This window comes from Gymnoscopelus microlampas (assembly GCF_963454915.1).
Source record: "Gymnoscopelus microlampas genome assembly, chromosome: 16".
Lineage (NCBI taxonomy): Eukaryota > Metazoa > Chordata > Actinopteri > Myctophiformes > Myctophidae > Gymnoscopelus > Gymnoscopelus microlampas.
The window spans coordinates 48,933,918-48,961,781 of record NC_139953.1 but is presented as its reverse complement, the minus strand read 5'-3'; the positions used below and the strand labels follow the sequence as shown (position 1 = coordinate 48,961,781).

Below are 27,864 nucleotides of genomic sequence, written 5' to 3'. Positions count from 1 at the left end.
TAGGATCACTGATGGTTATAATTGAATGTAAACATGCAGATCAGATGTGATGTTTAGGACACAAACCATGAAGGTAAAGAGTAAAGGAGCAGAGCAGACACAGTGTATTCACTGTGAGGAGAAGCATTATGCTGGTTCAGCACAATGTGCTGACAGAGAGAAGGAGGAGGGAAGCAAACAAGCGGGAGAAAAGGCAGGAAAGAAATGTAAAGGGACTGCAAGCCCCCCCCCCCTACCATTGCTCACACACACACACACACACACACACACACACACACACACACACACACACACACACACACACACACACACACACACACACACGTACCCCCCACCCCCACACACACGTACCCCCCCACCCCCACACGCACACACACTCAGATTAGAGGAGGTATACTCTGCCACTTCATATTGAAACAGGTCGATATGTTGGGTTGGATGAAGAAGATCGAATCTGCCAAATGTGTGATCTAAATGAAATAGAAAATGAGTGTCATTTAGTTTTGTATTGTCCTTTTTATTGTACGGTCCGAGAAAAGTTGTTTAAGAATGTTAACTATGCTGATATGTTGCATATCAATGACTCATAACTTATTCATTGTTTATTTGAAAAAAATATGTATTTAAACTGGCAAACTACTTGGAGAAAGCTTGGGATATGAGGAAAAAAGCTTTGTACAGCCAGTAGGGGATATGTACTTATCAGCAATACCGGTAACCAGTGTATAAAATAATATTGAATATTGTAACTGCCTGAAAAGGTGTCATATAATCCTATGAGGGATGATGGGCCACGAGGTGGCATGACACGTAAATAATATAATTCATTCATTCATTCATACAATTTGAATGTATTAATATATTCTGTTTTAAACTAATAAAAACATGTATAAGAACTAAGATAGACAACAGCAATACAAAAGTACAACTGAGCAGAAAAGACACAAACTAAAACAAATAGTTAAAGCAAAGACTACTACTGCTACTACTAGTGTAAAATTGAAAATAAAAATGAAAAAAAAGTTTTAGAATATCCATAACGTGACAATATTATGGACGCCTATCACCTAATTACCCACTCAGGTATTCAATGTATTTATTGAAACTTCTTTTGTAGGTAGATATGGAGGACGTGGTAGCCACTAGATGGAAATGGGCATTTCATAAGGAGACACCTTTATATTTGATGGAGAACTGCCCCCTGGTGGTGATACATAATAGGACATGTAGATGCTTTGGCTACCAAAACGGTCATCAGAGGTAGACTGTCTGCGAGGATCTTATAGGTTATTTCTTAGTTTGTTCTTAGTGTTTAGCACAAGACCAACCCCAGCACACACTCTGGGCCCTATCTTGCCTTATCCCTTATGCCTAAACTTTTTGGGCATTTTTTACTATTTTGAAAACCATTTTTAAATAGTTCAAATAGTCGATCCTCAAGCTCACACAAGTGGTTCCCAAATGTCACTGTATTTAAAAAAAAAAGAAAAGAATCAATGAACAACTTTTATAACAACACTGCTTTACGCTAATAATCCACATTTCCCCACTTTGGCAGAACCCCTCTCACCGGTGTAACTACCCATCAGCTGCCATTACCACTCAACATGGACGCCAAGAAAAGGAAGTCCGGAGAAATGGACCAATGTTTCAAGGTAATCTTGAAACACCTCCCAATGTCCCCTCCCTGTATGAATGAATGAACCATTGTAAAGCGCTTTGAGTAAGTTTGAGTACTTAGAAAAGCGCCATAAAAATGCATTTCATTATTATTATTATTATTATGAATCTTTTTTTCAGTATGATCTCAATTACCTCTATGTGTGATTACGGTGGTCTAATATTCAATCCTAAACAAATAAACTGTATTCGTCCCTGTTGCACTTTTGAATATACATTAGCAATGTATGACTTACTGGTATAGTTTTAGCACAACTTATTTAACTCATTACAAGCTACATTTACTGGCTGAAACTCTACGTTGATTTTGAAGTCATCGAGTCAGTCGATGCCTTTAAAAAGCTGCTAACTGCTAGTTTGTAATGTTGTTTATTTCTATGTATTGTTTTAGTTTTTGCTGCTCTGTTTGTAACTTGTTTTTATTGTTACTATATTTTAATGTTCTTGTTTTATTTTTGTTTATTCATTGTACAGCACCTTGTTTTGAAAGGCGCTTTATGAATACATTTACTTAACCTTACCTAATCAAAATAATATTGGGTGTGTCAACGTCGGTGTCGGGGCAAGTTACTCAGGGTAATAAGTTACTAGTTACTTATTACTACTTTAAATAGTAATATGACTTTACTTTACTTGGTATATGAGTATTTAGTAAAATTTCAAGTTATATTACGATATTACTTTCCCTACCACTCCCTCTCCCCTCCCGAAAAGGTTTATTAGAACAATAAACAACTAACTTAAAATAATGACAATACTTCCAAGTATTGAGTTCCTGTATTCTCCGTATCCGCCATCCTTCTTAATCTTTTTGACCCATGGAGCTGCAAACAAGCCCTCCTCTCCCCCAAGGAATACAATAGCGATCTGCACACTCACACACGTTACGTCTTCATTTTATGTGAGGGAGGTGCATGAATGAATAGATCTACAAGTTAACAATGCTTTGCATCATATCACAACTTGTTGATAGTGTGTAGATCTGTTATTTTGTTCCGCCGTGAGGACGTGTTCATGGACGCACATGGATACACGGACGGACAAGAGCGAAAGCATATAGTATTAGGACACAAATCCAGTTCATTGTAATTGTAATAGAGCACAGAAGTCTGACGTAATTTACTCATCCTACCTGGGTCCCGGTTTATTTCCCCATTCAGGATTCCCATAGACAAACAGAAGATAAAGTAAACAGTTAAGACAGTTTGAAAGCTTTGTGAAAACCTTGTATGCACTCATTTATAACTACTTACAGTAGCATTAGCAATAACAAAATCATTGGTAAAGAATAAATACACAAAGTCACAAGCACTTAAACAATCTTCTGTGTTGATATGTTGTACTGACATTAATACTAATTATTTGTTATTTTCTCAGGAAGAAGAAGGACATCATGACAGCCATTCCTTTGCATATATCATTGGAAAGGGATCATCACAGAGGGAGATAACCTGTACCAGAGCCCAGACCATTATAGAGGCACTACTGACCTCACCATCCTTTTTATATAAAAATAATCTCAAAAAAGTTAAAAACAAAGAACTTGTAATTATGAGAGATAAAAAAGCTATCAGCACACACTTTCCATGCTGGTTAATTGGAAAAGATGATCTTCTGATGATTGAATATATAAAAACGGAGGGAAACGCTGAACCCCCAAACAGTGTCAGTGGTTCTCCCGAACTCAAGGCTGTAATCTTTCATGTAAAAACAGAAGGAGGTCCTAAAATAAAGTATAACATTCTGAACAATATGAATCTTAAAGACAAAGCTGATGAAGTTAGTGTTTATGCATTTGAAGGAGAAACGGTAGAGGAAGCTCTGAGACGAGATGGACGCTTCAAAAGTGATGTTTTCACTAAATGCTCACTGAAAAACATAAGCAGTGACATAATCACAGAAATGTCCTTTCTTGTTAATAATCTTGATGGCAAAACCTTCAAGATCAAACGTGATGATAAATATGCTGCACTAAAGAGACAGTCAAATCAACCAGTCCTCGGTACCAGTACCAGTACTATTAACAGTCCCAGTACCAGTACCAGTACCAGTTCTGCACAGCAGTCAGCAACAAATGTGCCAGTTAATACTGACATGGCAGAGCACACAGCAAGACAAAATACCCCTCCTACTCTGGCCAAACCATGTCCAATTCCAGATTCTAAGGAAATCCTAGATCTCCTACGTGAACAGTTTAAAGATTTAGTCAAGCACATGAAAGGCAGAGAAGGAAAAGTAACAAATATAGAAAGGCAAGAGCTCTTCCTTGTTGAATATGGAAAGAATGATGAAAGATGCAACACAGTGAAAATGCAGAAGAAGTTAATGGAACTGGCTGACTCTGTTTGTCAGGTGAGAGTAGAGGGGATTGCTAAAGGAAGTGGTTTTCTCCTGTTTGATACATTCATCCTCACAAATGCTCATGTGATTAAAGACTTTTATGATCATGATACAAAACAGCTGAGGCACAAGGTTACGGTTTCTTTCTGGTTTGAAGATCTAGAGAGCCAGGTGGATTCAGTGCCAGTGAAACCTGAGGTTGTTGTCTTTAATAACAATAAGTATGATACAGGATTGTATTATGATTGGGCTTTGTTGGAGCTTGACTCAGCCCTTGCCAAAAACATACCTTCTGGATTGTTAACAAACTTTGCAATGCCCCCTCCGAAGGGTGGAATCTGTATTATCGGACACCCAAATGGAGGAGTGAAAAAGACAGACACATGCCTTACCATTACAGGTGATGACAGTGTAAAGGTTGCCACTGACCGTTATAATGCGGTTCAACACCTCATTACTAAGCAATTCTTTGGCTCTTTTGAGGTGGCACGCCTCAAAAATCAACGCACAGATTTATCTTATGATACATGCTTTTACTATGGAGCATCTGGCTCCCCTGTCTTTGATGAGTTTTGTAATGTTGTTGCAATGCACACAGGGGGCTATGTCTATGAGACCCAGAAAGTACAGCCCCGGAAAGTACAGACCCAGAGTTTCATTGAGTATGCCCAACCCCTGGCACGCATTCTTCCCAGAATCATCATCCAGATAGTGGAAAGACAGAGGTTTGATGTACTGGACTCATACCTCCACTACACCTCTAGTCACCAGAATGCCATATGGGATCAAGTGAAGGAGGAAGTAAAGAGAATTGCGACCATACAGAATAACACTGTATATAAAGAGAATATTGCAAACTATGAAACAACCAGACGACCTACAGTATGATAATACCAGCATATCAGGGAATTTGAGGCAAGGAAAACTGATGAACTATTTTATCCTTGGTGATTCTATTTTGGGTGAAAACTTTCACAAATTAGCAAATGTGTTTTGGTTTTGTTGTTGTTGTTGCTGCTGTGAATCCTTGTTAAATATTAGGGTCCAACTCCCAGATCTGTATTAACTGTAAGCTGTTGTGATGTAAGCCAAATAAAGTGTCATACAGTGTATCTGTGTGTATGTGTATGTGTATGTGTATGTGTGTGTGTCAGTTGAAAATATTAAGTATAAATGATTGAAAACAGAAAACGATACAACCAGATGCTCACAGGAGATATAATAAAATATATAGATCAAATAAATAGCTCTATATTCTGACAGTACACATTGTTATATAGAGTTCAGTAACAGGACTCTCTCTGTCTCTCCAGCTCTTTAGCTCTTGCTGTTTTAGGGAGATAAAAGGTTCTTTTTGTAGAAAAGTGTTTTTTAAAGGTGATGTCTAAGTGTTTAGTGAGCTAGTTAACCTGAGCTCCTCTGGAAGGCTGTTCCACAGTCTGGAGGTCTTGATGGTAAAGACCTGGTGTCCCTTAGTCTCCAACCTATACTAGGAACAACCAGTAGACCCACACCAGACCAGACCAGACCAGACCACCTCAGGGTCTATATACACTGGTACAACCAGTAGACCCACACCAGACCATCTCAGGGTCTATATACACTGGCACATAGGGTTTATATAGGGTCTATATACACTGGGACATAGGGTTTTAGCATATAAATATTGTGGAAGCCGACCAACACCAAGACGCTGAGAGAGTAGGTTTCCCAAGAAACGTCATTATTAAGGGAAATTAACATAACATAGGTGGGGTGGGCAACCAAACACAAAGTGTCTTCCCAAATCCTGGATATTTTCAACACAGTCTTTGAACCTATGAGTCGAACGCCTCATAGGTTATAATACCGCCCGACAGCATCCCATGCAGAGGTAGAGTGAGCCTTGTCTGTGCTGAGGTGAGGTTCAGTTTTTATGGCCCAGGCTGATCAGAACCCAGGTGTCATCACTCGGTGATTAGACACAGCAGTCATCATATGGAGCTGATTGAGGAGTGATGCAGGTAGGTACCGCCCCTCAATCACTCTGCCTGGGGACAAACATGGTCTGCAGTGCTGAACCTCAGCCAGAGCACGCCTCTTACCTCTGACAGGACGCTGGTTAGGGCGGGCCCATAGACGTCTTAACAGACCACGTCATACTGATAAGAACCAGTGTGTGCGCGCAGGTCGGCACCAAATGAACCCCACCGCTCATAAGATGCAATGTAAAAGTGGTCACAGCCTCACGTATAAAAAGGCATCCGGGTATTATACTGTAGGTCATATAGTTATGGAGATTGCTGGCATGGAGGACTACCTGCTATACTACTGTAGTTGTTGATCAGGGCAGGTACCAAGATATCAGTCCCCCCCCCCCCCCCCCCCCCCCTCCTCGCTAAGGCATTCCCTGAGTGACTCAATAATACAGACAACGCTCTAAACACGTTCTCTTTCTTCACCTCCTCTTCATACAGTAAGTGTCTCTCTCTCATTCTCTCTCTCATTATTCCTTTTTTTAATTAAGTTTTCAGGCTGGAACTATGACTTTTGTATATGTTTTAGTCTTCCATGTTCAGAGTAGATTTAATTAAACCTATACTCTATTAACTATAACCCATAAAATGCACTTTTGCCAAACAGTGACTGCAGTTCCTGCCCGCTGACTGGAAGTTTCATTCTACCTGAAGTGAACCCTGGCTGACTGAAGACATCTTTCTTCACACCTTCTCTTACAGTAAGTGTAGAATTAATGTGTCATTATTCCTCCATAGGCTGGTTGTGTGAATTCACATTTAGAAGACGCATGACAATGTGAATTCACACGACTGCGATGTTTTACCAGGCTAGGTGTGTGGGTGCTCTCATACTACTCAGTAACCTCTCATGCTGTAATTGTATGTTTTTAGATCATACATGTTTGTACAAACTAATACTCACTTTAAACTTGACGATTAAAAAAAGATTATATAATATTATAATCAGCCTTCATAGTTCAGGCTATACAGGCTACATGCCTCCAGGGAAGAGAAAGGGCATTTCACCATTGTGAGTGACATGACACCTGGTTGTAAATGGTTGTAAATGTCGCCTATAAACAAATTACAACTTGTCAATCTTGTGACTTATGTGTGACTTGTGGAATAATGTGTGTCAGAGACTGAAGTACAGTGCCCAGTCTTCCCCCAAAATTCCACCTCAAGTTCCCAGTCTTCTCAAATAGTATCCAGTCCCCTCAAACAGTGCCCATTCTTCAATAATAATAATAATAATACAAATAATAGTAATGATAATTAAAGGAAAATCCTGGGTTTCCAGGATTCTTCTGGATACCCACCCTTTGGCACCACAGGCAGCAACACTGTTTTCAAAATACATCCCTATATTATTATTACCAGACTACAGTTTTTTTTACAATACATGACTATTGTTTAAATCAAATAATGTATATTATTTCCTCATTAGGTACTTGCAGGCCTCTTGCACTCTGTGTGTGGTTCTGTATATCTGTCAGTGAAGTCTCTTACACTCTCTGTGTGGTTCTGTATATCTGTCAGTGAAGTCTCTTACACTCTCTGTGTGGTTCTGTATATCTGTCAGTGAAGTCTCTTACACTCTCTGTGTGGTTCTGTATATCTGTCAGTGAAGTCTCTTACACTCTCTGTGTGGTTCTGTATATCTGTCAGTGAAGTCTCTTACACTCTCTGTGTGGTTCTGTATATCTGTCAGTGAAGTCTCTTACACTCTCTGTGTGGTTCTGTATATCTGTCAGTGAAGTCTCTTACACTCTCTGTGTGGTTCTGTATATCTGTCAGTGAAGTCTCTTACACTCTCTGTGTGGTTCTGTATATCTGTCAGTGAAGTCTCTTACACTCTCTGTGTGGTTCTGTATATCTGTCAGTGAAGTCTGGCATATCGTCTGATGAACTACTGACTTGCTGAGTCATGGCGTCTCATACAGTGTAAATTGTAGTTTAGTCTCATCTGAAAGGAAAGGTTTCCTCTATTAGTGTTCATATCATTTTAAATTAAATATGTAATACATTGTGAATGTTCAGAATGTGATATGTTTTAATAACATGTTCAGAATGTGATATGTTTTAATAACATTGTCACTCACAAGTGTTTTAACTCTATTGTCTCTCTAGGTCATCTCTAGAAGGAGCCCTGAGGCAGCATCTCCATCCTCCATACATCTGAGGAGCTCTCCACTACTTTCTGACCTGCATCTTTCTTTAGGTAAGACAGCTTTATTAGTTATTCATATTTTAATGTTTATTACATTAAACATTAAAGCACAATAACACTTTGGTAGAGGTGTGGGTTGTGTAGTTCACCTCGTCATGGCAACTAATAAGTGATTTATTAGCACAATGCGTCTCACAGAGCTTTGTCAGGTAGCTATACAAAGGTGTGAGTGTTCCATAGAGTCATTCATAGTTCCACCCCTCCAGGTGTGGTATAAATCATTCAGTTAATTAAATACAAGGAAGGGGAGGCAGAGATACTGCATACACAAACACCATGACACAAGCAGATCAAATAAGAACACATTTACAGAGAAAATATATACACATCAAAAGAAGAAAAATATACATAGTAAATGTGCCAACAAAGGGTTCCATCAACCCACCATAATGGTTCAAAGAAACCCATTTATACACATCAATACAATGTAAAGTTTTCAAGTTAAAACAAATATCATGGTGAGAACGATCAAAGTGGGCCTCAATAGAGGTCAGGATGTAGGATAAACATTTTTGATTGATTGATTAATTGAAACCTTAATTTAAGGGAAATCCATTGAGACCAGAATCTCTTTTTCAATGGCACCCTGTGTACAAAAATAACATTTACAACAATGGTTTTACAGACAAGGCATAGACAACAAGGTACACATAAATATAATACAATAAAAAGTTTTATATATATTAAAACCAACTATTACACCAAGCAGTTGCATAGGCCTTCTTCCAAGTCAGTCAACATGGGACTGACTTGGAATATATATATATATATATATATATATATAGGGCAGTGCAATCATATTTGTATGAAAAATATACATAAATAGGCCAATGGGATAATAACACATGTATAACATATTACTATGTTGGTCAAACTAGACCCAATCTGAAAATACTAATGACTGAACACACAGTGGTGATCAGTAACATGGTTTATATGTCATTGTGACATTATAAGGACAGAGGACATGGATCAGCAGACACACTTACATTCATGGGCATAGAGAAGGTCAGCCTGACACCTAGTGGTGGTGACATGTAACAACTGCTATTACAGCTCATTGGATTTTCACTTTAAATACAATGGAACCTAATGGCTTCAACGAGAGTTTAGACCTCAGCCCCTTTCTATCATTTTAAATGTTATAAATGTGTTATTATCCCACTGCCCTGTTTATATTTTTTATACAAATAAGGTTGCACTGCCCTATATATGTTTAACAGTCCCATTGTGACTGACATTTAGAAGACTCATGAGAATGTGAATGTTTTACCGGACTAGGTGTGTGGGTGCTCTCATACTACTCAGTAACCTCTCATGGTGTGAATCTGCTCTGAATTGCCATAAATGTTTGTACAACCTAATACTCACTTTAAAGACACCTGGTTGTAAATGGTTGTAAATGTCGCCTATAAACAAATTACAACTTGTTAATCAGTTATTTTGGAATAATATGCGTCAGAGACTGAAATATTTCCCCAAAAAATCCACCTCAAGTACCCAGTCTTCTCTGCAGATAGTGTCCAGTCCCCTCAACGTGTCCAGGGTTTCCAGGACTCTTCTGGATACCCACCCTTTGGCACCATATATTATGGCACCATTTGTGTCAAAATATAAAATGTGTAATCTTGTTTGAAAAAAAAAAAAAAAAAATCCTGTCTAACGATGTCACTGGTAGGCAGGTTACTGAAGTGTCCACAACCCTCCTATGAGACACAGACTGAGTATTAATGGTCGTCCTTTAATGTGTGCCTACAAATCTATGAATAAAGTTTATGTAAAACAACACTATTTTGGATATGTATTGCATAGTGATATATTCCTGTTAATAATCCACTTTCCTCACTTTAACAGATGGAACGTTCACTAGTGTAACTGCTCATCAGCTGCCATTACCACTCATAATGGACAACAAGGAAATGAAGATAGAAAAAACTGAGGTAAAAATCTATTTTTTATTTTATTTTCAGCAGCTACATCAATTACTGTTATATGTACCTGCAGGGTTGTAATTATTCGTTCCTGTACAAATCATTTGTATTCCTCTTTATTGTACTTTTGAATATGTACATACATTAGCGATGTATGTCTCACTGAAATGGTTTTATCACAATTTTCTCAGGAAGAAGAAGCACATCATGTCAACCATGATATTTCATATTCCACTGGAAGTGGAACACCAGTGGAGATGACCTGTGACAGAGCTCAGACCATCATAGATGCACTACAGATAGATAATGTCAAAAAGGATAAAGAACTTGTAATTCTGAGAGGTAAAAGAGCTATCAGCACACACTTTCCATGCTGGTTAATTAGAAAAGATGAGCTTCTGATTATTAAATATATAAAAGATAAGGGAAACTCTGAACCCCCAAAGAGTGTAAAAACTGAGGTAAACTCCAAGCCAAAAATATTTCATGTAAAAACAGAAGGAGGTCGTAACATAAAGACAAAAATTCTTAACAATATGAATCTTAAAGACATAGCTGATGAAGTTAGTGTTTATGCATTTGAAGGAGAAACGGTAGAGGAAGCTCTGAGACGAGATGGACGCTTCAAAAGCGATGTTTTCACTAAATACTCACTGAAGAAATTGACAGATGACGGACGTGATGAGAGAATCATTAAATGGTCCAATGATGTTAAAAGTGTGATTGGCAAAACCTGCATGATCATACAGAGTTCTCCACTAAAGAGCCAGTCAAATCAACCAGCCCCCGGTCCCGGTCCCAGTACTATTACAAGTACCAGCACCAGTACTATTACCAGTCCCAGTACTATTACAAGTACAAGTCCCAGTACTATTACCAGTCCCTGTACTATTACAAGTACCAGTACCAGTACTATTACCGGTCCCTGTACTATTACCAGCCTCAGTACCAGTTCCACACAGCAGTCAGCGACAACCGTGCCAGTTTATACTTACATGGCAGAGCAATCAGCAAAACAAAATACTTTTCCTACTCTGGCCAAACCATGTCCAATTGCAGATTCTAAGGAAATCCTAGATCTCCTACGTGCACAGTATAAAGATTTAGTCAAGCACATGATAGGCAGAGAAGGAAAAGTAACAAATACAGAAAGGCAAGAGCTCTTCCTTGTTGAATATGGAAAGAATGACGAAAGATGCAACACAGTGAAAATGCAGAAGAAGTTAATGGTCCGGGCTGACTCTGTTTGTCAAGTGAGAGTAGAGGGGGAGGCTAAAGGAAGTGGTTTTCTCCTGTTTGATACATTCATCCTCACAAATGCTCATGTGATTAAAGACTTATATGATGATAATACAAATCAGCTGAGGCACAAGGTCACAGTTTCTTTCTGGTTTGAAGATCTAGAGAACCAGGTGGATTCAGTGCCAGTGAAACCTGAGGTTGTTGTCTTTAATTACACTATGTATCAGGATACAGGATATTATAATGATTGGGCTTTGTTGGAGCTGGACTCAGCCAATGCCAAAAATATACCTGGATTGTTAAGAAACTTTGCAAATCCACCTCCGAAGGGTGGAATCTGTATTATCGGACACCCAGATGGAGGAGTGAAAAAGACAGACACATGCCTTACCATTACAGGTGATGACAGTGTAAAGGTTGCCACTGACCGTTATAATGCGGTTCAACACCTCATTACTAAGAAATTATTTGGCTCTTTTGAGGTGGCACGCCTCAAAAATCAACGCACAGATTTATCTTATGATACATGCTTTTACTATGGAGCATCTGGCTCCCCTGTCCTTGATGAGTTTTGTAATGTTGTTGCAATGCACACAGGGGGCTATGTCTATGAGACCCAGAAAGTACAGCCCCGGAAAGTACAGACCCAGAGTTTCATTGAGTACGCCCAACCCCTGGCACGCATTCTTCCCAGAATCATCATCCAGATAGTGGAAAGAAAGAGGTTTGATGTACTGAAGGCATATGCCAACTACATCTCTAGGCACCAGAATGCCATATGGGTTCAAGTGGAGGACGAAGTGAATAGAATTGTGAGACTAGAGAATAACACCGTATTTAACGAAAATGTCCCTTCATTTAACGAGATTGCATTCCCTATCAGGGAATCCAACAGGAGTAGCCAAACCCACGAACGACCGCAACCACGCACGTTGCAAGTCGCCAGTCAGCGACGCCACCAACGCCACCGTCAAAAGCCATATTAATAGTGCTTTCTTGGGTTTAAAATCCTCTTAACAGACCTTGTATTGAACTGTACTTCCATATGGTAACCGTCTTCCATGCCGACATCTCGCCACTCCGACTAGTGGCTTCCGCGTGCGGTTAGGGTGAGGGTTAGGTATAGGGTTCGTTAACGTCGGAAAGGCGACATGTCGGAAAGCCGCCATGTAACCCTTCCATATGCTTGTCTATGCAAACTGTTGATATTCAATCAATCAATCAATCACACACAGATCCTGATCTTGCTTTGACCCAGACAGGCTGTGGTCGCTGTCCATGGTGCTGAAATGTGCTATGCATTGTTACCATGTTTATCATTTAGGATTCCATGACTTTTCTACTGTATGTCTGCTGTGAGCTGTGTTTAAGTTTTATTTGTATTAAAGGTCCTTTGTAAACTGTAATTATTTATTGTCATGTTCTTTTATGGTGTTGCTGTGAAAGCCTGGTAATGTGAGGTCAGTGTTGCCACTGGGCCAATGATTAAGCCTTAATCGCAACAAAATTCACCTGGTTAAATACATGTTTAATTAATCAAATGGCGACGTCACAGTGGCCAGTCGTGACCTCCGTTCGGCCATGTTAGACCCAAAGCACATGGATAGACATTTAACTAAGGCAGAACTCTGTCAATTCTCCTGCGATTCTTATAATTCAAAGTTGTCTACACACAAAAAAAAGGTGCCTCAGGGGTTCTTTGGGATTGTTGTGGTGCTATATAGCACCTCAGTGGTTCTTCAGTGGTTCTTTGGGTGGTTGTGGTGCCTCCACGGTTCTTCAGTGGTTATTTGGGATAGTTGTGGTGCTATATAGCACCTCAGCCCAATTACTGAAGTGCTATATAGCACCTCAGGGTTCACCTTCAGTGATTCTTTAACAACAGGTTACACTGTGATACTGTATGGTGTTAGCTTGTAGATTTAGGGCATTGATAGCACACTGAGCCTCAATATTTCACCCTGTGTTTTGCTGTAGGTCTGGAAAAGTGGTGAAATACTCTGGAAAAGTTATGGAAAGGTTTTGACAATGAGTTGTTAAAAATGTGTGCGTGAACCCTGTCAATATTAGCAGACATATAGGCCTATCCATAAATACATACCAATGGACTCCTAATGTGTCATAGTGTATATTCCACTGTGCTACACTCTTTAAAATCATAGTGTTTCTGCATTAACTGCTGAGCCACTTCATCACAAACATGGTCTTATTTAGACAAAACAAAAAGCCAATCTACAAGCTCACAACGCATCGCGTTTTGTTTAGCTTTCTTGCCTACAGTGACATGGCCTCACAATTGCCAGAGAGGTAAAGTGGTTAACAATTCTCAGTGGTGTAAAGTAACTAAGTACATCTACTCAAGTACTGTACTTCTTGTACAATTTTGAGGTATTTTTTACTTTAGTATTTCCAATTTCAACTACATCCAGAGGCAAATATTGTACTTTTCCTCCACTATAATTATTTGAAAACTTTAGTTCCTCTAGTTACTTTGTAGATGTAGGTTATTATTACAAAACATACATTAACCACTTCAGCCCTATATACATTTCGGCCATTTGAAAATAGCTATTTTCAAAAGATCCTTATACATTTTATACATTTGAAAACTTGCATAATGCCTACTTTTACTTTTGTACTTTAATTATGTTTTGATACCAATACTTTTGTACTTTTACTCAAGTAAATTTAGAATTCCGGAGTATTTCTGCATTGCATTATTCATACTTTTACTTAAGTAAAAAACAAACTACTTTTTCCACCACTGCTGATTCTGAAGAAAACCTGGAGACTGTGGGAAGTCACCCCGTATGGTGACATTAACCTATTCAAACCTGGAAAGCATCTGTATCATTTTAGATCTTAGCTATATAAATGATATATTAACATACATTTTTCAGAAAACTCAGATATACAAGCTCACGGTGGCACAAGGCACCTTTTAACACAAATCTCTTCTGGGCGGTCCCTGGCACAAAACATTTTTAGATGAAGGCGGTAAAAAACATAAAATCATAAATAGAAGCTGACTCTTCACATAGGTCAGGATGAATTATATCCTCAATAATACGGTTCTGGATGAGTACTACCCTCACCCTTCCTCTTAGCCTTGTCTACTTGTTGTTAATTAGTTGTATAAGCTCTTGTTTTATTGTTTCATTGCATCTTGTTTATTTGATAGACTTATTTGTTTTATCTCTTGCTCATTTGATTCTCCTATGTGTCTCATCTGTTTAAGACAGTAGGTAGCTGATATATTGCACTTTTACCTTAGCGCTAGGTATACTTTTGTTTTAGAACAGAATGCACTTAATAATTCTGGTGATTCGTAGTTTTCTTGCCTACCTATGTTGAATGTACGTATTGTAAGTCACTTTGAATAAAAGCGTCTGTAATCTAATCTCTACATATAGGATTAATTATATCCTCAATAATGCTGTTCTGGGACTCATCCAGGCGAGCCATAAAATGCATTAATAGAGCCTCACATGTATGTATTCCACACGTTACAAACAGGTGACTGGCACTATGCCACCTTAAGTGGTATCCTCAGGGCATCATTGTAGAACACTTAAAGCCTCCGCATGCTACCTATCTTGCATACTGGCCGGTGACATTAATAGTGACATACAGGTCAAGTCTATGCCATGTTTGGGTCTTATCAGTACAGTGCTTTCATCATTTAGGCCTTCCACAATGATTACATACTAGCCTACTCACAATTATTTGAGATAATCACTATTATTATTATTATTAATAATCGCAATTTTGAGTGACATTGAATCATCAGGTAAAATGTCATAATCATGACAGTCCTACCACTATGGTACATGAACAACAGAACCACTTAGCTGTAAAGGTGAATATGTGGGCATTAAAGGTCATTATGGTTATTATAGATATTGCTGGCTTTGAGGACGGGAGGAGATCAAGTTGTACCTGATAAACTAGTTCTCTTTTTTTTTTTTTTTTTTTTTTTTTTTTTGTTCTTTATTTACCCAGGGTAGTAGCTGAGCACAAGTGCTCATTTTCAGCAACGCCCTGGACATAGAAACACACAGACAGACAGACACATTAAAACCTGGGAGCTGACTAGTACAACCACAGTCTTATACTGTTGGCCACTACGCAGCTCCACTCTCTGTGTTGCCTGGTAGTGGTTCAGATACTGTGTGTTGATGAGGAAGTTATGCATGGCATGGGCAGCGTAGGAGGAATTGTTCCCTCAAAGCAGTCAGTTTCAAGACTGAGCTTTATAGTGGCGAGCTACCAAACCCACGTTGCCTCGGTTACGGAGGGAAGCGGGTTCAAGCGACCAATCCGCGGGGCCCACGTATGGAAGATGGTCGAACTGTCAATCCCCCCTACCCCCCCCCGTGCTGCAACATGAACGCACACTCATCAGGCAATGAGGCTCCTCCCCTACTCACACCCATTCACACACATGTCCCAACACTCCAACTCTACACCTTACTGCATACACGGGCAACTGGCGGCCCGGGGGCCACATGCGGCCCCCACCTTCACTTAATGCGGCCCACAGGTTAATATCAGAATAGAGATATATTATTGATTTCAGCTGTTATGATTCATAACATGCAAACATGACCCGCTTTAATGACTTCAGTCTATATTAGTAGCTTAATGACTAGTATTAATATTCTATTGTCTTTTTTTATGTCCAATGCATTTGTATTTAAGTTCATAAAGTTAACATAAGTATAAATAAATACATTTGAAATGAAATATAAAAATGGCAAAAAAAAATGAATGGCATTAATTTACGAAAAAGTAAAAATACAGAGATAAGAGGTTTCTGCCCGACAGTAAATGTAATGTGTTCCTCTGTCTGGAGTGAGTGTGTAAATATAGTGTCCTTCTACATCATCAATGTTGCATCAGCCCTGCCTTACTGAATGAATAGCCTACAAAAAGCAACACAAAGCAATACATAATAATAATAATAATAATAATAATAATAATAATAATAAATGAATTACTTAAAATACTTAATATCCAACACAAAATGATATGAAGTAAACAAATAGAAAAAGCCCACTAAATATGAATACAAGCAACTCAATATATACTAAACTAACATGTGTGACAGTGGCTTTGTCATACATCTATGGCTGCTGTTTGTACATAGTTGTTCAGTACTTCATAGAGACAGAGTCATGTTAAAACTATGTGGGTGTGTTTGTCTGTGGGCAGGTAACACCCCCCCAAGGTGTTCCCTGAGTGACTCAATAATACAGACAACACTCTAAACACGTTCTCTTTCTTCACCTCCTCTTCATACAGTAAGTGTCTCTCTCTCATTCTTGCTCTCTCATTATTCCTCCATAGGCTGGAACTACGACTTTTGTATATTTCTTAGTCTTCCATGTTCAGAGTAGATTTAATTCCACCTATACTCAGCGGTGTAAAGTAACAAAGTACATTTACTCAAGTACTGTTCTTAAGTACAACTTTGAGATATTTCTTAACTTTACTGGAGTATTTCCAATTTTCAGTACTTTTACTTCTACTCCACTACATCTCAGGGGCAAATATTGTACTTTTACTCAACTACAATTATTTAAAAACTTTAGTTACTATTTACTACTTTGTAGATTTTGATTATTATTATTATTGCAAAACCTACATTAACCACTTCAGTCATATATTTTGGCCATTTGAAAATAGCAGATCTGCAAGCTCGCCATGCGACGCATAGTGAGCTTGTAGAGTTTAGTCTACATTTTATAATTTGAAAACTTGTGAAATGCGACATTCTGCATAATGAGTACTTTCTACTTTTGGTACTTTAAGTACATTTTTTAAACCAATACTCACAAATTGTGTGTACTTTTTCCACCACTGCCTATACTCTATTAATTATAACCCATAAAATGCACTTTTCCAGGTGCTAAACAGTGACTGCAGTTCCTGCCCGCTGACTGGAAGTTTCATTCTACCTAATCTCTCAAGAACAGATTCTGACCTGCGAGCAGAGGTCGCTGTTTTTCATTTTCTGTGGGGTCTGGCTACGCGAGACTACATTCTACCTGAAGTGAACCCTGGCTGACTGAAGACATCTTTCTTCACCTTCTCTTACAGTAAGTGTCTGTCATTATTCCTTCATGTGTGTGTGTGTGTGTGTGTGTGTGTGTGTGTGTGTGTGTGTGTGTGTGTGTGTGTGTGTGTGTGTGTGTGTGTGTGTGTGTGTGTGTGTGTGTGTGTGTGTGTGTGTGTGTGTGTGTGTGTGCGCGTAAATACCGCTCCATACAGTAACTCCTCATGCCGCAATCGTATGTTTTTTATCTGCTCTGAATTACCACAGTAATGTTAACTTGTTTACTTAACAAACTAATACTGACTTTAACCCATTAAGACTCATGAGGCCGATTCTATAAACACCTTCTAAATCAGTAGTTTTCACACTTTCAAGGTTTTTGTTGACGTGCTGTGAGCTTGTACATCTGCTATTTTTGAATAGCCAACGCAAAAAAGCTAACATTACACAGATGCTTTCCCAGTTTTAATGGGTTTAAAAAGATAAAATATTCTATCCTTGTCATATCGTAGTGTACAGTTCAGTCTATAAAGGCTGCATGCCTCCAGGAAAGACAGAGGGCATTTCATCATTGTGAGTGAATGGTTGTAAATGTCTCCTACACACTAATTACAACTTGTTAATCAGTTCAGACTCAGATGCATCCTTTTGGAATACTATGCATCATAAATTAAAGTAGGGCCCAGTATTCTCCAAATAGTGCCCAGTCGTACCCCAAAATGTCACCTCAAGTTTCCAGTCTTCTCTCCAAATAGCAGTGGTGGAAAAAGTACATCATTTGTTTTACTTAAGTAAAAGTATCAATACTGCAATATAGACATACTCTGTTACTAGTAAAAGTTTGGTATTCAAAGTTTACTCGTGTGAAAGTACAAAAGTAGTGGCATCAAAATGTACTTAAAGAACCAAAAGTACAAAGTACCCATTATGAAGAATGTCCCATTTCACAAGTTTTCAAATGTATAAAAAACTTTTGAAAATAGCAGATCTACAAGCTCACAATGCATCACATTGTGAGCTTGTAGATCGGCTATTTTCAAATGGCCAAAATGTATACAGAGCTGAAGTGGTCAATGTATGTGTTGTGATAATAATGACAATCTACAAGGTTATTACTAACTAAAGTTTTCAAATAATTGTAGTGGAGTAAAAGTACAATATTTGCCCCTGAGATGTAGTGGAGTAGAAGTAAAAGTAATGAAAATTGGAAATACTCCAGTAAAGTAAAAAATACCTCAAAATTGTACTTAAGGACAGTACTTGAGTGAATGTAATTAGTTACTTTACACCAGTGCCAAATGGTATCCAGTCCCCTCAAACAGTGCCCATTCTTCAAAAATAATATAATAATAATTAAAGAAAAGAAACATTTGTCCAGGGTATTCAGGACTCTTGTGGATACAAAGCCTGTTCCAAAAGCCTAATAAATGTTCCCTAATGGATTACTAGCATACAGTTCTTTCTATACATAACTATTGTTTTAATTAAATCATTTAAATGATTTCCTCATTAGATACTTGCAGGCCTCTTACACTCTGTGTGTGGTTCTGTATATCTGTCAGTTAAGTCTCTTACACTCTCTGTGTGGTTCTGTATATCTGTCAGTGAAGTCTCTTACACTCTCTGTGTGGTTCTGTATATCTGTCAGTGAAGTCTCTTACACTCTCTGTGTGGTTCTGTATATCTGTCAGTGAAGTCTCTTACACTCTCTGTGTGGTTCTGTATATCTGTCAGTTAAGTCTCTTACACTCTCTGTGTGGTTCTGTATATCTGTCAGTTAAGTCTCTTACACTCTCTGTGTGGTTCTGTATATCTGTCAGTGAAGTCTCTTACACTCTCTGTGTGGTTCTGTATATCTGTCAGTGAAGTCTGGCATATCGTCTGATGAACTACTGACTTGCTGAGTCATGGTGTCTCATACAGTGTAAATTGCAGTTTAGTCTCGCCTGAAAGGAAAGGTTTCCTGTTATCCAGAGAAAACCATCTTTTCCTTGATTAATGTTCATTTAATTTGATTATATTAAATGTTAAATATCTTTTGAATGTTCAGAATGTGATATTTAACTCTATTGTCTCTCTAGGTGGTCTCTAGAAGGAGCCCTGAGGCAGCATCTCCTTCCTCCATACATCTGAGGAGCTCTCCACTACTTTCTGACCTGCATCTTTCTTTAGGTAAGACAGCTTTATTAGTACAGTATAGAACATTATAGCAACAAACTGATTAAAAGTGCTTTATATTAAACATTAAAGCACAAGGACACTTTGGTAGAGGTTTGAGTTGTGTAGTTACCTCGTCATGGCATAACTAGTTGGCGATATATCTTGCTCTAGACATTAATATGGAGATATAGATATGTTGCATAGTTTGAGAGCAAATAGATTTGATTTGAGCACTCATAATATGCTCAGATCAGTTGTAGGTTGGAATTTTCAATCTGTAATCTGTCATCCACACACACATAATCTGGATTTGAAGACACACAAAGGAAAACAAATTGAGGTGACAGAAAAAATGTGGGCGCGCGCACGCACACGCACACGCACACACACACACACACACACACACACACACACACACACACACACACACACACACACACTGTAATGTGTACATCGCAGTTGCATCAGCATTTACATGTGTATGTAAATCGCTCACTTACAACCTCTCAAATCAGTCGTTACAACAGCACAAATCTGCACAAATTCGTAAAACTATTGCGCTCAGATATTTCTACATATTCTGTGATACGTCTGTTGCAAAACCTGAACTGAGTGAGCAGGGGACATTGAAAAAAATGTGAGAGCTTGTAAAGTTGATGTGAGCGCTACTACACTGCAATCTACACTCGTGTACATTGGCATGTGTAGTCACAAAGAATAAATAATGCTGTCACACAAAAAAATACTCACAAATGTGTAGATCCACTGCTGCAAACTTGTAATCCATCAGTTACACGTGTGTGTATTTTGTTTCTACAAATGCTTCAATCTGCTCTGCCTGTGAATTATGCAACACATTTTGCACTTTTAGCTAAAACAAATCCACTTGTAGAAACTGCAATGATTTTATATAATTTATAATGATTATTATATCTCTACGTCTCCATTCTACACACATTTGTGTGTGTGTGTGTGTGTGTGTGTGTGTGTGTGTGTGTGTGTGTGTGTGTGCGTGTGCGTGTGTGTGCGTGTGTGTGTGTTTGTTCACCCTGAGCTTTGTCAGGTAGTTATACAAAGACAAAGGTGTGAGTGTTCCATACATATACACTATAGTGTCATAAAACAGTTCCACCCCTCCAGGCGTGGTATAAATCATTCAATTAATTAAATACAGGGAAGGGCAGGCAGAGATGCTGTATAAACAAACAGATGAAATAAGAACACATTTAGACATTATAGAGGTCAGAATGTAGAATAAACATGGAGTAGGCCAATATATATATATATTATATATATATATATATATATATATATATATATATATATATATATATATGTATATAATATATTATATGTATATATATAGGGCAGTGCAACCTTATGTGTATGAATAATATACATAAATAGGGCAGTGGGATAATAACACATTTATATTACTATGTTGGTCAAACTAAACCCAAGTTGAAAATACTAATGACTGAACACACAGTGGTGATCAGTAACATGGTTTATATGTCATTGTGACATTATAAGGACAGAGGACATGGATCAGCAGACACACTTACATTCATGGGCATAGAGAAGGTCAGCCTGACACCTAGTGGTGGTGACATGTAACAACTGCTATTACAGAGAGAAGCACACTGGATTTTCACTTTAAATACAATGGAACCTAATGGCTTCAACGAGAGTTTAGATCTCAGCCCCTTTATATCCTTTTAAATGTTATACATGTGTTATTATCCCACTGCCCTGTTTACATGTTTTATAAAATAAGGTTTCACTGCCCTATATTATATTTAACAGTCCCATTGTGACTGACCTACCTGGCCTGCTCCATGTTTATCCTACATACTGTACATACTGACCTCTATTGAGGCCCACTTTGAAAGTTCCCACCATGATATTTATTTTAATTTGAAAACTTTGCATTTTATAAATCTCTCTCTCTCTCTCGCTCTCTCTCATCGTGGCATAACTAGTCCAGTTGGTGAGACATCTTGCTCCAGACATTAATATGAAGTTATAGATATGTTGCATAATTCGTGAACAGTTGTAGGTTGGAATTTGTAATCTGTAATAATCAGTCATCCACACACACGTGATCTGAAGGTAGAGGTTTGACTTGTGTAATTGTAGAACTAGTTCAGTTGGTGAGATATCTTGCTCCGGACATTTACTGCTGTTGTCTGGTCTTCATAACTTCAATGCTTTACTCCATTGGTTGGTGGGCCAGTACATCACCACTATGTTAATGTGTGAATACAAATCAACAACACTATTTTGGATATGTATTGCATAGTGATATATTCCTGTTAATAATCCTTATTTCCTCATCTTAACAGGTGGGACCCTCACCAGTGCAACTACCCATCAGCTGCCATTACCATTCAAAATGGACTCTGTGGAAAATGTGACAGTTAAGTTAGAAAAGATGGATGTCAAGGTAATCTTTTTCTATTGTATGATCCAAATTCATACATCACAATACATAAATCACTATATCTGTACTTGCAGTGGTCTAATACAGTGGTTCTCAACCTTTTCAGGCCGTGACCGTGACCCCCCAAAATAATCACATTTGAACTGTGGACCCCTCAGATAAATATTGCGAAAATAGCAGATCTACAAGCTGACAACGTTGTGAGCTTGTAGATTGGCCATTTTCAAATGTTTTGCATCTTTCTTATATTATTTGACAATTTGGCCAATGTTTGACCCGTTTTTATAGTGTAGTTTGATGATTAAAAAATAGGTATTACAAAGGTCATAAAAAGGTCCTTAAATTGTCACTTCTCTGTCATATGGGGACCCACCAAAAATCTTGTCGGGACCCCCCTGGAGGTCCCGACCCACAGGTTGAGAACCACTGGTCTAATATACAATCTAAACAAATCAATTGTATTCCTCTCTATTCCACGTTTGAATATGTACATACAACAGCAATGCATGACTCACTGATATGGTTTTAGTATAGCAGAACTTATCTAATTCATTACAAGCTCATTTTACAGCATTATTCTGCCTATTTGGGCGGGTTCTGCCAAAGCTTTTCAATGGGAATGGAGCGTTTTTGTTGTTGTTGTTGTTGTTTTTTAATCCTCGACTGGCAACACCTTTATTTCATTAGGTCGACTATATATAGTACACATTGATGTAAGCCAGGGGTTCTCAACCTGTGGGTCTCGACCCCTCAGGTGGTCGCCAGATTATTTTTGAATATATAAAAAATAACGTGCGTGTGTTGTTAATTATCTGTTGACTACATTTTAAGCAACAGATAATCAAGTTAATAATGGGTGTGTTAGAATACTGTTCAGTCTATGCTTGTTCATTGGAACACCCATGACTCTAGCACACCCATTATTAATTATATTAGCTGCAGCTGTGTAGCGTACTAGCCTGTCCAAACAGAACAAGCACAGAATATCTAGACGGCTGTCTCTCAAGTTTAATGAGTTAATAAAGGTGAAAACTATTTTATGAACTGATTTGTAACTATATACAGTAGCAATAAAAACAATTATAGATGATACACAAAGCCACAAGCAATTAAACTTTCTTCACTCACCTTGAGCTCATACAGTAGTTGTCTTCTCTATGCTTAGGACTACAGAATAAGTGTCATTCACTGGCTCTTTTCTTTCTTGCTAATATGCATTTTCATTTCAATGTGCCTTCTATTTGGTAAAGGGCTGATGATGCAGGTGGACAGATTGTGTGTTGTGTTGATATTCTGTACAGAAAGGAATAAGACTGTAAGACTATCATTCTTTTCTGTGCACAGGATACAGAACCACATGAAGATGAAGAGCTGCATTCCTTCATTTATTCCATTAAAGGAAAACAGGGCAAACAGGAGACACTAAACTGTGTCAGACGCCAGACCATTATGGACTTACTAATGACATGCCCCAAATTTAATGAGAATGCTAAAAAGAATGAAGGAAAAGAACTTGTAATTGTGAGAGGTGAACCTGGTAGTTTTAAAGCTATCAGTACACACTTTCCATGCTGTTTAATTGATAAAGAGGAGCATCTTGTAATTACATATCTAAAAGCTAAGGAAAACTATCAACCCCCAAACAGTGTAAGTGTCCGTCCAGGGACAACCCGAAACGACCTAGTCGTTTTTCATGTAGAAAAAGATGGTAAAATTCTGGTGAACACGGCCCTGACAGCAAAACAAGCCAAGTTCCTTAGTGTTTATGCTTACAAAAGGGAAACGATAGAGGAAGCTCTGAAACGGGATGGGCGCTTCAAAAGTAATTTCTCTAATCTCAAAGATATAAAAGAACATAACAGAACCATTAACATTTCCAATCCAGTTGTTGATGACCTTAATGACAAAACATTCAGGGTCATATTGGATGCAAAGAAGGCTCCACAAGCGAAGCAGTCAGACGGTTCAGTTCCCAGTTCTAGTACCAATACCAGTACGACTAGTACCAGTTCCCCACATCAGTCAGCAACACATGTGCCAGTTAATACTGACATGCCAGAGCACACGGCAAAACAAAAAACACGTCCAATTGCAGATTCTGAGGAATTCCTAGCTCTCCTGCGTGCACAGTTTCCAGATTTAGTCCAACAAATGAAAGACAGAGATGGAAAATCAAAAACTACCAAAGAGCTACTCCGTGTGGAATATGGAAAGAGTGACACAATATGCAAGACAGTGAAAATGCAGAAGAAGTTAATGGTCCGGGCTGACTCTGTCTGTCAGGTGAGAGTGGAGGAGATTCCTCTAGGGAGTGGTTTTCTCCTGTTTGATAAGTTCATCCTCACAAATGCTCATGTGATTGAAGACCCATTGAGGCAGGACGTCACAGTCTCTTTCTGTTTTGAAGATCTAGGGGCCTGTATTAATCTGTTGGGTTCAGTTCCTGTTAAACCTGAGGTTGTTGACTTAGAGATCATTAGAGATCATTCAGGATGTTATCATGATTGGGCTTTGTTGGAGCTTGACTTGGAGCTTGACTCACCCCTTGCACAAAAATGCCCTCCTGGATTGTTAGAAAACGTTGTAACCTCCCCTCAGAGGGGTGGAATCTGTATTATCGGACACCCAGGCGGAGGAGTGAAAGTGACAGACCCATGCTTTATCATTCCAGTTGGTGACCGTGAAAAGGTTGTAAAGGATCGTTATCAAGAGGTTGAAATGCAGCTCATTACTGGTCAATTCTTTGACCTTAAACAGCTGGTTAATCAAAGCCCAGATTTAGCTTATGATACATGCTTTTCCTATGGGTCATCTGGCTCTCCTGTCTTTGATGAGTCTCATAATGTTGTTGCAATGCACACAGGGGGTTATGTCTATAAGACAGAGGAAGAACAGCCCCAGAAAGTACATCCCCAGAGTTTCGTTGAGTACGCCCAACCCTTGTCACGCATTCTTCCCAGAATCATCATCAAACTAGTGGAAAGACAGAGGTTTGATGTACTGGAGGCATACCTCCACTACACCTCCATTCACAAGAATGACACATTTAACCAAGTGAAGGAGGATGTGAGGAGAATAGTGGAAACTGATAATCTCGATGTATTTGAAAACGAGCTTAAAACATATGCTGGAAACTCTGTGAGAATCAAGGAATTCATACAATTCTTTTGTCCACAAGACGAGCACATGGACACTAACTTGCTGCTTACAGCAACGCTGTTGCAGGACTCATAGACGGTTACAGTAAGCGTAGGCTTTAGATTATGTTGTACGTTTATGAACAAGCCCTTTAGAGATGCATACTTTAACTGTAGGTCTTTTTTTTTTACTGCAAATGTTCTGTTTTATTTTGAATTATTTCCATTTTGACTGTATTCAAAACTTCAAATTCATTTTATATTGCCTTTATTTTGCCCTGTGTCTTGAATACCGATATGCCTTTTACAGAGGTGTAATAATAATTCTACACCGTCATTTTATTTTATTTTTCTGTACTTTTATAATGTGTATCTTTATCACTCTCTGTGCCTTAATGAATCACTGTAATGGTTTATGAGAAACAGCTATCCTATAATAAAGTTGCGGGTGGGCCTACGGTGGACGTCACAAACGTAACATCCAGACTTGCAGCGAGGCTTACCGTTGTGCCGATTCTCACCGAACTTGGCACCAACCCTGTTCAGGGGTCTGCCATCAGAATAGCCAGGGCGTCCCCAAGGGGGGGTCCTTAAGGGGTCACAGGTGCACCGTGACTCCATTCCACACCAAACGTGGCACCAACACTGTTCAGGGGACTGGCCTGGTTTACTGTTTCTTCTGTATTCATTTATTCTTATGTCATACTATGTTTGTATCTTCACTTTATGTTCTTAGTATTCTTGAAGGTATTATCCAGTCAAATTGATATTTCTTTGAGAATTAAGAATTAAGTGGAATAGTGATTTTCATACACAGTATATGTATGCTCTGTATCAATTACATTGTCCTACAGGTCCCCAAGACACGCCTAGTAACAAAGGGTGATGATCGGGCTTATGCCGTCCAAGCACCTAGGCTGTGGAACACCCTACCCCTGGCAATCAGAAAAGCCAATTCTCTGACTTCTTTTAAATCACTTTTAAAAACACATCTGTTCAGGAAAGCCTTCTCCTAGGTCACCTCATCTGCTATAATTGTGTTGCATATGTCTGTATACCTGTTAGTTTGTCGATGTGGGCAACGAGACCATAGTTTTTGTTTTGTTTTGCTCTCCTTTTAGCTTGATTGTTTAAATGTTTATTTATTGCTTGTCAGAATTAACTTGTTAACTATGTTATTCCCTTATGCCTTTAAAAAAAAACGTATATGTTTTACTTATATATGTTATGCTCCAACTGCTGTTCAGCACTTTGTAACTCTTGTTTTGAAAAGTGCTATATAAATAAAATTATTATTATTATTGTGATGCAAGTCAAATAAATGAGTGAAATATAAGATATATTGTCATCCTTCACTTGGGATGTGAGATGTACTTCCTCTCTCATAACAGTTTTCTGCTTTGCTCCTCTGTGTTGTTCCAATTTAAACTTGCTAACTGTATTCTCAGTGTTGGACAGTCAATTATTACATAAGTAATATTGTTATGATTAGGAACTCAAGCTAGAACCCAAACGCAGAAACTCAGGAGACATGGATGAACTGACAGGGTTCTAGACAGGGAGGTGTGGGACACCGAGTGCAGGACAGGGATGAGGATCCTCTGCCTCCGGGCCCATAGACATCTTAACAGACTACGTCATACTGATAAGAACCAGTGTGCACGCGCAGGCCGGCACCAAATGAACCCCACCACTCATAAGATGCAATGTAAAAGTGGTCACAGCCTCACGTGTAAAAAGGCATCCGGGTATTATGCTGTAGGTCATATAGTTATGGAGATTGCTGGCATGGAGGACTACCTGCTATACTCGTTACACGTTCTCTTTCTTCACCTCCTCTTCATACAGTAAGTGTCTCTCTCTCATTCTCTCTCTCATTATTCCTTTTTTAATTAAGTTTTTCAGGCTGGAACTATGACTTTTGTATATGTTTTAGTCTTCCATGTTCACCCATTCTATCAGGTCTCGCTAGGACGCACCTCACTGAGCCAACACACAAGAGCACACCCCAAAACAACATGTTGAGAATTGATTGCGTGAAACAATCACCTGTGCATCCAGTCTCAATGTTAGTAAACAAATAATTGGTCTATTACACCAAGTAGGTGCATAGGCATTCTTCCAAGTCAGTCAACATGGGACTGTTTTAAATATATATATTGGGCAGTGCAATCTTATTTGTATGAAAAATATACATACAATAGGGCAGTGTGATCATAATTTATAATATTATGTTGGTCAAACTAAACGCAATTTGAAAATACTAATCACTGAACACAAAGTGGTGATCAGTAACATGGTTTATATGTCATTGTGACATTATAAGGACAGAGGACATGGATCAGCAGACACACTTACATTCATGGGCATAGAGGTCAGCCTGACACCTAGTGGTGGTGACATGTAACAACTGCTATTACAGAGAGAAGCACACTGGATTTTCACTTTAAACACAATGGAACCTAATGACTTCAACAAGAGTTTAGACATCAGCCCCTTTCTATCATTTTAAATGTTATAAATGTGTTATTATCCCACTGCCCTGATTCTATTTCTTATACAAATAAGGTTGCACTGCCCTACAGTATATATATTTAATAGTGCTGTTGTGACTCTGACCTCTACTGAGGCCCACTTTGATCGTTC

General features: G+C 38.6%; 2 protein-coding genes across 6 annotated transcripts; both read left to right on the top strand.

The window, feature by feature from the left end:
* Positions 1 to 1,451: 1,451 nt before the first annotated feature.
* LOC311063062 (serine protease FAM111A-like) lies at positions 1,452 to 12,321 on the top strand (the record flags this gene model as incomplete). The annotated part of the gene is made up of 6 exons (XM_084082274.1): positions 1,452 to 1,655; positions 3,058 to 4,902; positions 8,148 to 8,238; positions 10,928 to 11,155; positions 12,018 to 12,220; positions 12,304 to 12,321. Exons 1-6 carry the CDS (start codon positions 1,608 to 1,610, stop codon positions 12,319 to 12,321), a joined length of 2,433 nt encoding a protein of 810 aa, XP_083938400.1. The 5' UTR covers positions 1,452 to 1,607.
* LOC311063277 (serine protease FAM111A-like) lies at positions 6,633 to 26,469 on the top strand. 5 transcript variants are annotated; one of them, XM_084082642.1, is made up of 6 exons: positions 6,633 to 6,736; positions 8,148 to 8,238; positions 17,329 to 17,521; positions 19,560 to 19,650; positions 21,984 to 22,084; positions 23,426 to 26,469. In XM_084082642.1, exons 5-6 carry the CDS (start codon positions 22,034 to 22,036, stop codon positions 25,313 to 25,315), a joined length of 1,941 nt encoding a protein of 646 aa, XP_083938768.1. In that variant the 5' UTR covers positions 6,633 to 6,736; positions 8,148 to 8,238; positions 17,329 to 17,521; positions 19,560 to 19,650; positions 21,984 to 22,033; the 3' UTR covers positions 25,316 to 26,469. The 5 variants fall into 5 exon arrangements, with proteins under 5 accessions (XP_083938768.1, XP_083938771.1, XP_083938772.1 ...); XM_084082645.1 differs by lacking the exon at positions 19,560 to 19,650 and having other exon boundaries at positions 17,329 to 17,531; positions 22,000 to 22,084; XM_084082643.1 differs by lacking the exons at positions 6,633 to 6,736; positions 8,148 to 8,238 and adding an exon at positions 16,704 to 16,723.
* Positions 26,470 to 27,864: the final 1,395 nt, after the last annotated feature.

What these genes read in the sequence shown, in the direction of transcription:
- LOC311063277 (XM_084082642.1), top strand. Translation starts at nt 22,034, where the DNA reads ATGGACTCTGTGGAAAATGTGACAGTTAAGTTAGAAAAGATGGATGTC. An exon ending in TAGAAAAGATGGATGTCAAG is followed by an intron (nt 22,085 to 23,425) that starts GTAATCTTTTTC and finishes TTCTGTGCACAG; the next exon opens with GATACAGAACCACATGAAGA.